Source organism: Arachis stenosperma, chromosome 3 (genome assembly GCF_014773155.1).
Source record: "Arachis stenosperma cultivar V10309 chromosome 3, arast.V10309.gnm1.PFL2, whole genome shotgun sequence".
NCBI lineage: Eukaryota > Viridiplantae > Streptophyta > Magnoliopsida > Fabales > Fabaceae > Arachis > Arachis stenosperma.
The window spans coordinates 170,852,582-170,866,646 of record NC_080379.1 but is presented as its reverse complement, the minus strand read 5'-3'; the positions used below and the strand labels follow the sequence as shown (position 1 = coordinate 170,866,646).

Sequence of the window (14,065 nt, the reverse complement as noted above, 5' to 3'; positions counted from 1 at the left end):
ATGGGGGCCCGGCCTGTGGGTCCCCCCTTTTTTAAACTTTATTTATCTGGTGGTGATTGTGAACAATTTGCTTCTGGCCTTTCAAGGCCATAAACAAAATATTCTGTTTGTTGCCCTTTTTTGGATAAGGGTTTTAAACAAAATAAATGCCCTTTTTGGATAAGGGTTTTCTAATCGAAGTAGGTGCCCTTTTTCGGATAAGGGTTTAAGTTACTTTGCGCGTGCATATGCTTTTCTATTTTGAAATATGTTTGATCTTTTCGAAAAACTTTTTGCTAGCTTGTATTATTTTCTCGAGCCTTTTTCGCGGAAAGGCTTGTATGCAAGCTTTAAATTTTTCAGGTTGTCATATCTCTTTTGTTATCCTTTATACTCGACTTTGCTTTAGTGAGTTTTTATGACTTAGGTTATTTTTGCGATGCGTTTTTCTTCTACTCGGTGTTATACTCCGATCTGTGGATCAAAGTTTTCCAAGTTTCCTTACTCGGAATCAATTTCCGACTTATGAGTCGGGTTGGTTCTCGAGTTTTTACGATCGACTTACATAACCTCTTTACACCGACTTGTACCTCGTCGTTTTATCCTGACGACCATCTAGGTCGGTTCATGGGATTTTCACGCTTTGTCGAGCTTAAGTCGGCGCGTTTCGTAGAAAGACTTAGAAAAATAAAGGAGGATATTATAAGAAATATTATGAATGAAAAAAGATCTTTATTAATCGGGAAGGTACCTTTTTTGCTACTAAGGGTCTTGACAGTATATTTTCCCTTAGCCTCTACTGTGATGCCTCGTTAAAAACCCTTCTCCAGAAAAAACCCTTTTCTTTTGGGAAAAAATCATGAAGTTGGGAAAAGAGTACATCAGGGAGTAGAGTTCGCTTCTAACTGTAGTACCTTTTCATATTACAAGCATGCCACGACCTTGGTAACTCAGTGCCCTCCAGGTCGGTTATTTTATAATAACCTTTCCCTAACACTTCCTTGATTTTGTATGGCCCTTTCCAATTTGCGGCTAGCTTTCCATCTCCTGATTTGTTGACCCCAATGTCGTTTCTAATTAGGACCAGGTCATCTACGGCGAATGTTCTTCGAATGACTTTCTTGTTGTATCTGGTAGTCATCCTTTGCTTTAATGCCGCTTCTCTTATCTGGGCGTTCTCTCGGACTTCGGGGAGCAAGTCGAGCTCCTCTTTGTGCCCCTGTATATTTCCGATCTCATCATGGAGAATTACCCTTGGGCTTTGCTCACTGATTTCTACAGGAATCATGGCTTCTACGCCGTAGACTAGTCGGAAGGGTGTTTCTCCTGTGGCGGATTGGGGGGTCGTCCTATAAGCCCATAGCACTTGGGGGAGCTCTTCCACCCAAGCTCCCTTTGCTTCCTGTAATCTCTTCTTCAATCCTGCCAGTATAACTTTGTTAGCTGCCTCAGCTTGCCCATTGGCTTGTGGGTGTTCTACCGAGGTGAACTGGTGCTTGATTTTCATACTGGCTACCAGACTTCTGAAGGTGGCGTCAGTGAATTGGGTTCCATTATCCGTGGTGATGGAATAAGGTATTCCATACCTTGTGATGATGTTTTTGTAGAGGAACCTGCGACTTCTTTGAGCGGTGATAGTGGCTAATGGTTCTGCTTCTATCCACTTCGTGAAGTAGTCTATTCCCACGATCAAGTATTTGATTTGCCCTGGTGCTTGGAGAAAAGGACCTAACAAATCCATTCCCCATTTGCGAAAGGCCAGGGGAAGTTATACTAATGAGCTCTTCTGGTGGAGCCACGTGGAAATTTGCATGCATCTGACATGGCTGGCATTTTTTCACAAAGTCTGTTGCGTCTTTCTGCAAGGTCGGCCAATAGAATCCTGCTCGGATCACTTTTCTGGCCAGCGACCTCGCTCCGAGATGGTTTCTGCAGATCCCACTATGTACTTCCTCCAACACCTCGGTGGTTCTTGAGGTCGGTACGCACTTCAGCATGGCGTTGATATTCCTCTTCTGTAGAGGACATTTCTCACCAAAGTATAATGTTGTGCTTCCCTTCGGATCTTTTAGCCTCTTTCTCCTCTTTGGGGAGGATGTCGAATTTCAGGTATTCGACTAAGGGGTTCATCCATCCGAGGTTTAGGCCGACTACCTCAAGTACCTCTTGTTGATCCCCTGTTTTTGATACCGAGGGCTCTTGGAGGGTTTCTTGGATCAGGCTTCTATTGTTCCCTCCGGGTTTAGTACTTGCTAACTTGGATAGGGCGTCAGCTCTGCTATTTAGATCCCGAGTTATGTGCTTAACCTCGGTTTCCGCAAAGTGCCCCAAATGTTCCAAGGTTTTTTCCAAGTATTTCTTCATATTGGGGTCCTTCGCCTGATATTCTCCACTTATTTGGGAAGTCACCACTTGTGAGTCGCTGTAGATCATCACCTTTGTAGCGCCAACTTCTTCTGCTAACTTTAATCCGACAATCAAGGCTTCATATTCTGCCTGATTGTTTGAAGCCGGAAATTCAAATTTTAAGGAGACCTCTATCTGGGTTCCTTTTCCATCTACCAATATTATACCTACGCCGCTCCCTGTTTTGTTGGAGGATCCGTCTACATAGAGCTCCCATGTAGTCGGTTTTTCCTCTTGTTCTCCTGCATATTCTGCAATGAAGTCGGCGAGGCATTGGGCTTTGATTGCTGTCCGAGTTTCATATCTCAAATCGAACTCGGAGAGCTCTATCGCCCATTGAACCATTCTCCCTGCAACATCCGTTTTTTGGAGGATTTGCTTCATGGGTTGGTTTGTACGGACTCTTATTGTATGAGCCTGAAAGTAAGGTCGTAGCCTTCGTGAGGCTATCACTAAGGAGTAGGCAAACTTTTCTAGTTTGTGGTACCTTAGTTCAGGACCTTGTAGAACCTTACTGGTGAAGTAGACCGGGTGTTGCCCGACCTCATCTTCTCTGATCAGGGCTGATGAGACAGCCCTGTTTGCGACGGATAGGTATATGACGAGGTCTTTTCCCGGTACTGGTCGAGTTAATATAGGAGGTTGGCTTAAGAATTTTTTGAACTCTTGGAATGCCTCCTCACATTCCGGAGTCCACTCAAACTGGCATCCCTTCCTTAATAAGGAAAATAATGGAAGGGATTTTGGTGCCGATCCTGCCAAAAACCTGGAGAGGGCTGCAAGTCGGCCATTAAGCTGTTGAACCTCCCTCAAACAAGTCGGGCTTTTCATTTCTAGGATGGCTCTGCATTTTTCGGGATTGGCCTCAATCCCTCTTTGTGTTAGCATGAAGCCTAGAAATTTTCCTGCTTCTACTGCGAAGGCGCATTTTGCGGGATTTAGTCTCATCCCATGCAGCCTTATAGTGTTGAAGACTTGCGAGAGGTCGGTTAAGAGGTCGACTTCTTGCTTGGTTTTTACTAACATGTCGTCGACGTATACCTCCATTAAGCTCCCTAAATGGGGGGAAAACACTTTGTTCATCAGCCTTTGGTACGTGGCTCCTGCATTCTTCAGTCCGAATGGCATGACCACATAGCAATAGTTGGCTTTTGGCGTGATGAACGATGTTTTCTCCTGGTCGGGTTCATGCATCGGGATTTGGTTATATCCCGAGTAGGCGTCCATGAATGATAGGTATTGGTACCCTGAGCTGGAGTCTCCAGGGCATCGATACTCGGTAGGGGATAAGGGTCCTTAGGACATGCCTTATTCAAGTCGGTATAGTCGACGCACATTCTCCATTTACCATTTTGTTTTTTGACCAGCACTACGTTGGCTAGCCATGTTGGGTATTTGACCTCTCTGATAAAGCCGGCTTCCAGGAGCGCCTGTACTTGCTCTTCTACTATGGAGGCCCTCTCTGGGCCGAGCTTGCGTCTTCTTTGCTGTACAGGTCGGGACCCTGGGTAAACCGAGAGCCTATGGGACATGAGCTCGGGATCAATCCCGGGCATGTCGGAAGCCTTCCAGGCGAAGAGGTCGGAATTAGCTCTTAGGAGTTCACCCAACCTTTGTTTCAGGGCTTCCCCCAGGTTGGCTCCTATGTAGGTCTTTTTTCCATCCTCCTCCCCGACTTGTATCTCCTCGGTTTTTCCTCCCGGCTGGGGTCGTAGTTCTTCTCTGGTTCTTGCTCCACCCAACTCTATGGTGTGGACTTCTTTGCCTTTTCCTCTCAGGTTTAGGCTTTCGTTATAGCACTTCCTCGCCAATTTCTGATCTCCCCTCACCGTTGCTATTCCCCCTGGAGTTGGGAATTTCATGCAGAGGTGAGGAGTTGATACCACTGCTCCAAGGCGATTAAGGGTAGTCCTGCCGATTAAGGCATTGTAGGCTGACCCTTCATCGATGACTATAAAGTCTATGCTTAGAGTCCTTGATTTTTCCCCTTTTCCAAAGGTGGTGTGAAGGGGTAAAAATCCCAGTGGCTTTATTGGCGTATCCCCTAACCCGTATAGGGTGTCGGGGTAAGCTTTCAACTCTTTTTCATCTAACCCTAGCTTGTCGAAGGCGGGCTTGAAAAGGATGTCCGCCGAGCTTCCTTGATCTACTAGGGTTCTGTGGAGATGGGCATTAGCTAGGATCATAGTTATCACCACGGGATCGTCATGCCCGGGGATTATCCCTTGCCCATCCTCCTTTGTGAATGATATAGTGGGGAGGTCGGGTGTCTCATCCCCGACCTGATAGACTCTTTTGAGATGTCTTTTGCGAGAAGATTTGGTGATTCCTCCTCCCGCAAATCCTCCTGAGATCATGTGGATGTGCCTCTCAGGGGTCTGGGGTGGAGGATCTCTCCTGTCCATATCATCTCGCTTTCTCTTTCCATGGGTGTCCGACCTCTCCATGAGATATCTATCAAGCCGACCTTCTCTAGCCAGCTTTTCTATCACATTTTTGAGGTCGTAACAGTCGTTGGTGGAGTGACCATATATCTTATGGTACTCACAATACTCGCTGCGACTTCCCCCTTTTTTATTTTTAATAGGTCTTGGGGGTGGCAGCCTTTCAGTGTTGCAAATCTCTCTGTATACGTCCACTATAGAGGTCTTTAGAGGAGTATAAGAGTGATATTTCCTGGGCCTCTCGAGACTGGGTTCTTCCTTCTTCCTGACTTCTCTTTCCCTCTCCTTAGAGGAGGAAGTAGGTCCCGGTCGTGAACTCAGGTCTCTAAGTTTTGCGTTCTCTTCCATGTTGATGTACTTCTCGGCCCTTTCTTGTACATCACTTAGAGAAACGGGGTCTTTTAGATATGGACTGTGAGAAAGGGCCTTCTCTGAGTCCGTTGACTAACCCCATTATCACTGCCTCTGTGGGCAGGTCTTGGATCTCTAAACATGCCTTATTGAACCTTTCCATATAGGCTCGTAAAGACTCTCCGACCTCCTGTTTTATTCCCAGGAGGCTCGGTGCATGTTTTACCTTATCTTTTTGGATTGAGAACCTCATCAAGAATTTCCTCGAGAGGTCTTCAAAACTAGTGATGGATCTTGGGGGAAGGCTATCGAACCACTTCATCGCTGCTTTCGATAAAGTGGTCGGGAAAGCCTTGCATCTCGTAGCGTCGGAGGCGTCAGCCAGATACATCCGACTTTTAAAATTGCTAAGATGATGCTTTGGATCCGTAGTTCCATCATAGAGGTCCATATCAGGGCTTTTGAAGTTCCTTGGAACTTTTGCCCTCATTATGTCCTCGCTGAAAGGATCTTCTCCGCCTGGGAGTTGATCTTCTCCTTCATCGCGGGAGTTCTTGAGAGAGGATTCTAGCTGCAAGAGTTTTCTTTCTAACTCTTTTCGCCGTTCCATCTCTTCTTTAAGGTACCTTTCGGTTTCCTTTTGCCTCTCCCGTTCTTGTTCCAATTGCTCCAGGCGGCTATGGACCAATCCCATTAGTTCAGCTACGTGAGCTGGTCCGCCTTTTTCTGATTCACGCCCATCTGAGGAATTTACCTTCGGATTCTTTACTCCGGAGGTACCCTCTCTATGTTGATCATTGTCTTGATGTTGAGCTGTGTCTTCATTGTCATTGCCCATGTCTAGATTCTCTTGCTCAGAATCCGTCTCGACATGGCCTTCTTCATGGGATCTTTCCGCCATCGAGGGATGATCTCGCGGGTCCCCGGCAACGGCGCCAATGTTACTGGTGGGTAACCGGAGATTAGTCCAATGGATGGCGTTCGGCGGCCCAAGTGTATAATAGAGGAGGACTCCAGGCAGGTTCGCAACTCGGGAGGCTCCGTCCGACTTGTGCTCGCGTGTGAATGGGGGGTGGTACCTGCAAAGACACTCCGATGCTTAAGTCAGCAAGGGTGTAAGCAGGTCTAGAGAGTATTGGACTTAGTGATACCTGAGGGGTGTCGGTGTATTTATAGTGGTGAGCCAATAACCACCGTTGGAGTAGTGCCGCATCTTTAGGATGGTAACCGTTCCATTATCTTAGGGAGGTTAAGATACGGCTTTATGAAGTGGTTAGAGAGATTTTAGGGGCGGTTACTCATTTGAATGAGTATTTATCTGCCAGCTAATCTCACAACCGACTTCTTCGTACCAAGTCGGGGTTGACACCGACCTCTTGAGTGGAGGTGGGTGCTTTGCTAGGTTTAATCTATTGGATCAGGCCTTTCGATTGGACCTGGGCCCTTAGCATTGGGCCAGGGTATGAACAGATTCGTTATTTGAAAAGCAAGTTTATTTTGTATATGTGATTGTTAGAAGAAGTAGGCACTTCTAATGGACCTGAATTTTATGTGAGTGAATGTATATGTATAATGGGTTGTTGGGAACTTAATTAATCTTCACCTTTTCCTTTGATTTATGTCTTATTAAAAAGAAAAGGAAAACATGTTTTCTTTTGCTAATAGATTAAGAGGCATACTAGTGCAAATCAATCCCATAAAATTGATGCTTCAACCATCCATCCACTTTTTGTTTTATTTCCTCTTTTTAAAAAGAAACTTTGGGGAATTTAGGAAGGAGCCTATAAAATGGTACACTTGAGAAAGCCAATATATGAATTAATGCATTCAAGTTATGGGGTGTATTGAAAGTGACTTTTTACAAAATTAAAGAGTAAATGAAACGAAAGACTAACCAACGAGATGAATGTGAGTACAGAATTAATAGATAGTGAAATTTGCTGGATGCAACTATATTGGTTGGTCACAATGATCTTTATGATCGAGATTAATTAGATTAATGTCACACATATAAATATAGGTCCATTAAGTAGTCAAAACTACTTATTCCCTACCAATACCAAATCACAGGTTCTTAATGAAAAAGCAAAAGGAAAGATCATAAAAATATGAGTTCTTATCCCTGGCTTAAATCAATCATGAAACGCGCTCTCTCTGAATCTTTTGTGGCATATATAATATATGCTTTTGGCAAAGATTAAAGTAGGTGCATGTCATTAATTAGTGACAATAATTGTGTAGTAGTTAAGTATATATCATGGATGCATCTTATACTATTCACTTGTAACCATGATATTCTCTTCTAAGATGGAGGAAACATATACACTATAGATATAAAAATTAAGGTATATATAGTATCTATATCTATATTTTAAAATTTTAATGTCCGTGATTTAGAAACCAGCCATATATAGCAACCATACATTGTAGCTGCATTTGAATTTTGAGATTACAACAGTCTCCTTTAACATAGGACAGCTAGGATTGTGCTGGCAGATACACACGGTGATGAGTGAATAAACAAAAAAAAAAAGGGTGGGAATGGAATTTGAAATATGTATGCATGGAAGGGTTAGAATAATCCTAGTACCTTCTAATCATAATGAAGTTTCAATTTAGAGAATTACTAAACATAAAAGATAAAATCATCGAGTACGTGTTCTTTTTTGTAGTAAGACTTAAAAAAAAAAAAGAAGAAACAAATTATTACAAATTACTTTAACACTTTTTTTTCCCTGTATATACGTACGAGTAAATCTAATTATTAGTGGATGTCCCTGCACCTAACTTTCAATATTCCTAGCTTGTCAATATGACTTTCTTCCTCGAGTTGTTTCGCCAAACAAGCATACCGATCCAAACATTTTCCAAGGGAATGGAGGCATTAAGATTTGTTTACATCAACCAATGACTTGGTCATCATAAATATGTTTAAAGCATGATTTGCTTTCGAACTTAAAAAAAAAATGGATGACATTTTAAAAAGGATTTACAAAGCAACCATATTTAATTTAGAGTACTTAAGAACTTCAATTTTTTTTAACGAAATAGCAATGTATTTAAAAAAAAACTTTTGAGAGTAACTGAACGTGACAATATAGTAAATAATTTTAGATGTTCGAACATTTCTATCGTTATCATAATTTTGAGACGTTGTGTTGAGTCACTTAATTAAAAAGACCATGCATGCATTTAGTTTACTTTTATTATTATGGTATCATGCATGCATCTTTTCAGTATTTTAGAGGTTGATGAGTAAATGTTTGTTGGTTTCCATAGATGAAATTTTCATAGTTACGGACAAATCAACAGAAAGAGACCTAGCAAAAGTGGGTCCATGACCATTTGAATGAATGTTTCATTGTTTTGTGAAATTTCTGAAGGAGCTAGTAAGAGTGAGAATATTTCATGTATCAAAACAAAATACTGTAGTAGTGTGCAAGTGAAGAGTAATATTCCTTGGGGTTTGAGAAATTCCTTTGAGATAGGGACTCAATATCCACCTCCCCAACAATAATTAAACTCGTGATTTAGAACAAGTCCATGTCCATCTGTTAGATTGAACAGAGATTGTCCTTTCCAAATCCCAATAATGCATTTCATAAGGGCAATAAAAGTTAAAACTCTATTTACACAACAAATCAATAGAAATTCAAAATTCAAGGTAAGAAAGTATGATGAATAGTTATCAAATCATAGGAGGTAGTTATTTGAAAGATCAAAATGAAATATCATTTGCAACAACCAAAAAAGTCAGTTATTCATCACCGAAATCTGCATCCCATCACTACTTTAAATTTGATATGGATTTTTTTAGGCTATAAAACTTTGAGATTGGGTAGGCCATTAGAGCCAGACTGTTTTTCTGACTTTTTACTCTTAAGTCTCTAACCCATTGCGTAAGGCAATTGTCACAAACACAATGAAGCTGTCTCTACGATATTGACAAAAATTTGAAAGAGAAAATAAAATAAAATAAAAATAAAAATATATAAGTTTAATATTTTTCTTTTCTTTTTTCAGTGGCAAGCAGTCTAACTTCCATGACAACAATACAAGATAAGGGGATACAATGGCTTCATTGAAATTTGCAGTCTCGTATGCTAGGAAATATAACATCCACCGAAATTTGAAAATATCAAGGTTCAGAAAATAAAGTTTGCTAGCCCAAAATATTGTTTCTTTCTTAACTTACCTCCTGAATTGTTTCTTTAGCAAATGCTATTGTCATGAATTACCATGTAAGATCTTACCATTAAAAATTCAGCCTGATAGCATTCTCTCCATCAATTGATGCATCTCCTGGTATTACATGAAATTTCAGTTGGAGTGCCTATGAATGACTATGTGCTAAATATCCACAATTAAAGTGAGCTGCAGTGATTATGAACTATGAAGTCCACCCCAACCTAGTTGATGATTGATAACTAAAAAACACAGGAGAAAAATTAGGAAATCCAAACTCCAATGACAGATTTTGCTTTATAGTCCAGAGTTGGTTATATGCACAAAGCCCTAAATAACTGTGTACCGGAAGTATGAAAGGTTGGACGAATGAGCGAATTTCACTTGCGGATCACGGTGTCCTCTGCTTTCTGGGATCGGTTGAGACATCAAACCCAGGAGGTATAAAAACAACATCTTCCCATTTTGATGTTGAGTTTTCCTGCAAAATTATAGAAAGGTTGTTTACATTAACGTAACAGATAAGTCCACAGTAATGTGTAAGTGAATCAAGGTCCTTGTGACTTGTGAGTTTTCTTCTTCTTCTTCCATTACACACACTCACCTTCATTTGCTTTATTACATCTTCTAGAGTGGCAACCTGGAACATAAATCACAGTAAGTCAACCAAAACAACAGGTTAGTGCATCGAAATTAGAAGGGACTGTTGTGAACACTTGCACTCTATACCTGAATATCCCCTTGCCTTAAAGTGGGGTTTAATTGATTCTGATCACTGGATGCCCTGTGAAGTGATTTTTCTAGGTCCTCCTGTGAGAATTTCACATGCAAGAGAAAAATTCCTCAGCTTCAATAACAACTACCTAAATTGTTACAGAAAGGTACATCAACTACACCTTTCTGAAGAAAAGTGGACGATATCTTTTATCCTGGCTCTTCAATATCAGACTTTTAGACTGAAACACAAGGATGAAACAATTCAAAAGATCAGCTCAGAGATTTAAGCAAGGAAATAAATGAAAGAGGCCTTGATTGAAATGAAGCACAAACTATGCTAACAATCTTATATGCATCATCATTCTAAGTACATTTCTAAAAGAGTTGAACAAATCCAGTTCAAAAGGTCTCTAACTCTATATATCATATCAACCCTTTTTTTCCTCTTCATAAATCATAAACAGAAAAGATAAATCAACTGACTATTATTACATATTTAAATATTTAGATCTAGCTTCTAAGATTTTTAAACTTTCAACACTGATGAGTATTACCAATTTACCACCACTCTCACTATAGACGCATCTCATCTCTAATTATTGTATCATGTAATCAAACCACACTTAAATGAAAATCGCATCTATCTTAACCCAGCATCAGCTGTTCATTGATGCTTCACAAGTGTAGAGTATAACATGTGAACTAAAATAGTTCAAATTCCACATTTTCATTATTGTAATTGTGTTCTTCACTTCTTCTAAGACACTACAATTTTTTTATTTTTGGGTCTAAAAACAATGTCCTTAAGCTTTGTCAATCCCGAAAGAATGGCTGTAGGCATCAATAATTGTTCTTTCATCAATTTTTTTTAGAATAATTTCCACTTCTCCATAGCAACAAATAAGCAGCTTATCTGGAAAAGAGCTATTGAGGCTGTCATTGCTGAGAAACCAATCTGAACTTCAAATAACATTTTTTTTTCTATATGCACTTCTCTATTCCGCAATCTTTTCCTAAAATTCATGTAGTGAATTGTTGTTGCAACTTTCAAAATCAAACATATCACAGCACCGGAAACAAAAACTCAAATGAGATATACTAAAGCAGCTGAGAGAAGAACCTGGAAAACAGGAACACCAGGAAAGCTATTGGCAGCAAAGCCAGATTTCTCCCTCACCTGTGTAATGCACAAAGCACAAATCATTACTTTCTAACTTTAACCACAAGTAACAGCCCAAACAGGGCTATTAAAAAGTTATATCAAAGCAAGTAAGAAAATTGAACGTCAAAACACAATATTCAGAACTCACTCGCAGGGCATTCTTTACTTGAGATTGCTCAGGTATCAATCTAAATGCCACGCCATTCACCTTCAGCTGAAAAACCTATCAGAAACAGTAGTTTTTGTTTTTAAATACCAAAACGGATGAAATTGAAATTGAAATTGAACGACGGAAACGAGAATGCAATGAAGAAATTAGGGAACCTTGTTGAGCGCAACGGGAACAACTTTGGAGCCGTCACGCATGCGAGGGTCCACGGTTGAAACCTGGCGGAGCAGAGCTTGGGCGTCGTCTTCGTTGAAGCAGAAGAGGCCGAGATTCTTGCCGGTGGAGACTCCGGCAACCAGCAAGAACTCCTCCGACGCGTTGCTGAGCGCGTACACGGGCACGCCCTCAAGCCGCTCCTCGATTGCCTCCCATGACATGGGTTTCCTCGGCATCGGCATGATGCCCTGAGCGATCTGGGCCCACGGTGGGCTCAATGTTGGGCCCTGGAAGGCCCGGTGGAGAGCGGAGAGTGCGTTGTGAAAGGGAGGGCGCACGTGAGGGTTGTTATGGGCGAGTGCAGAAAGGTTTGTTTGGATATCGGAGAGTGCATTTTGGAAATTGGAGAAGCACTTATCCAAGTTCATAGCTTTCTGCTTCGGATGAAGGGTTTAGCTTAGAACTCAGTTCGGAGATTTTAATTTCAGCGCAAATCCTAAACCCTCTATGAAGGAGGAAGAAAGGAAAGAGACAACGACATATGTTTTTTTTTTTTATGCTAGTGCTTGAAACAATGATGGGCCTAAAATAATGGGCCTCTGAGCGCCATTCATAATATTGGGCCTATACAGATAATAGCCCTCTAGCCCAAAATTTTTGGGCCGTGTGTCTGAAGTTCTTGAGGATAGTAGAGACGGTTTTTCTTTGCATCATAGTTTTCTTTTATCGACTCAATGAACATATCATGACCAAATAAAATAAAATCAACCCAAACTAATATGGATTGGTCGACTAGTCAGTTTACTCGTCTGTTTAAGCACATGTCAGAAATTTGAATTTTATCTTGTCCATACAGTAATTCATTGGCCAGCGAATATAAAAATTATCCCTTTAGTAAAATTTATTAAATCCGATTTTAACATCTGAAATATACATATACATTTCTTAACCACCTAATTGGGTGCTAGTACTATTATAATTTATTAAATCCAAGATAGCAAGCGATTTATGATATGAACCTTCGCTTTATGTCTTTTTTTAGATTTATAGATTGGACGTATAAATAACTTTAATTTGTGTCTTTATCAATCAACACAACAAACAACCTATATTCGTGACAGTACGCACCTCTCACAGGGTCAGTCTCTACAAAATAGAAAATTCATTAACATTATTATCAACCAAAAAGAATATCATTTCAACAAATGATTATAATCCATGATTCTAATCCGGAATGAACACGTTATAATAAGACATATGTCTCTAAATCATTCGGCCTTTTCATGTTATTAAAATACCTATATTTGTTGGTTTAAGATATAATACTAGTTTATTATCTTCTAAGGCACGCTCCAACACTAACCAACTTAGATAAAATGAATAAAAATTTCTGTGATGAGCCAGTGAAGCAAAGATGGTTCTAGCCACAAGATTCCGAGCAACAATAACACAAAACAATTGGTGGTGGGGTCCTGTCACCTATGGCACCACTTTTATATAAATTCACCACCAAATTATTGCTGTGACCGTCACCACCCCCCATTCCAAGGTTGGAATCACTTTAAGTATACACAACTTTTGGTGAACCGGAATATCACCTTAACTATAATAATACAATACTCGATGTTTTAAAATACATTTTGTGTTGTGTTGTTATTTGATTTTGTTATTTACTGGTGTTGTCGTTATTGTTAGAAGTGATGAAAACTTGATAGTGAATTATTAGTATGATAATGATTTGTGAGCTGCACATCGTGATGCGGATATTTCTACAGACTAGTGAGTGAATATTATATTTCGTAACAAGACGAGTTTTGGTCAACAACAGAAATGTACGATACACCGAAGCCCAACATTGAACATTATTGATTAATGTTCCACGACAAGAATCACATGCTTGAGAGATGATGAAGCCACAAGTCCCCTACTAATAATAACAATAAATACAAAAAATGTTACGCTCCCACCCTAACCATAAATCACTCATGAGAATTAATTACTGAATTTATGTACTTGAATTACTATGAAATGAGAGAGTCAACGAAAATAGTAATAACGTAACCAATGCGGTGATTAGTTAGTGGCAGGTGAGTATTGTATTTCACGTTGTTGCAATTGATGGGTACAACAATACTATAGTTATTATTTATGACGAAATAAATAAAATAAAAAGAGTAGTAACAAACAAAGGCAGGGATCTTAATGGTTGCAGCATAAACAGGGGACAAATTATTAGACCGTAGGCGAAGGCGACAGATTCAACGTTGGTTAGCATTAACGATTTTTTTTCATCGACCGTCAAATAAAGTCACTGCGCTGTGACTCTTTGATTATCCCTCTCCCACATCGGTGCTAACTTGTCACGGGCTCCAGACACGTGCTCCTCATGTTGTCACGTGCGGAGTACAAGCATAGGAAGCGAAGCGTTTTGGATGAACAGTGTCTTACGTTGTTCACATGTGCGGGCCCTTCAAAACCAGTATAGTGTACCACTCC

At 40.4% G+C, this 14,065-nt stretch overlaps 1 protein-coding gene across 3 annotated transcripts; it reads right to left on the bottom strand.

Moving 5' to 3' along the window:
• Nucleotides 1–9,172: 9,172 nt before the first annotated feature.
• Nucleotides 9,173–12,069, bottom strand: LOC130966872 (protein TIC 22-like, chloroplastic). 3 transcript variants are annotated; one of them, XM_057891694.1, is made up of 8 exons: nucleotides 11,569–12,069; nucleotides 11,393–11,467; nucleotides 11,203–11,259; nucleotides 10,262–10,321; nucleotides 10,095–10,175; nucleotides 9,970–10,005; nucleotides 9,712–9,846; nucleotides 9,173–9,607 (listed from the first exon to the last, which is right to left on the bottom strand). In XM_057891694.1, the coding sequence occupies exons 1-7, from the start codon at nucleotides 11,995–11,997 to the stop codon at nucleotides 9,757–9,759; spliced, it is 828 nt and encodes a 275-aa protein (XP_057747677.1). In that variant the 5' UTR covers nucleotides 11,998–12,069; the 3' UTR covers nucleotides 9,173–9,607; nucleotides 9,712–9,756. The 3 variants fall into 3 exon arrangements, with proteins under 3 accessions (XP_057747677.1, XP_057747678.1, XP_057747676.1); XM_057891695.1 differs by having other exon boundaries at nucleotides 9,173–9,482; XM_057891693.1 differs by having other exon boundaries at nucleotides 9,173–9,846.
• Between the last annotated feature and the right edge of the window lie 1,996 nt (nucleotides 12,070–14,065).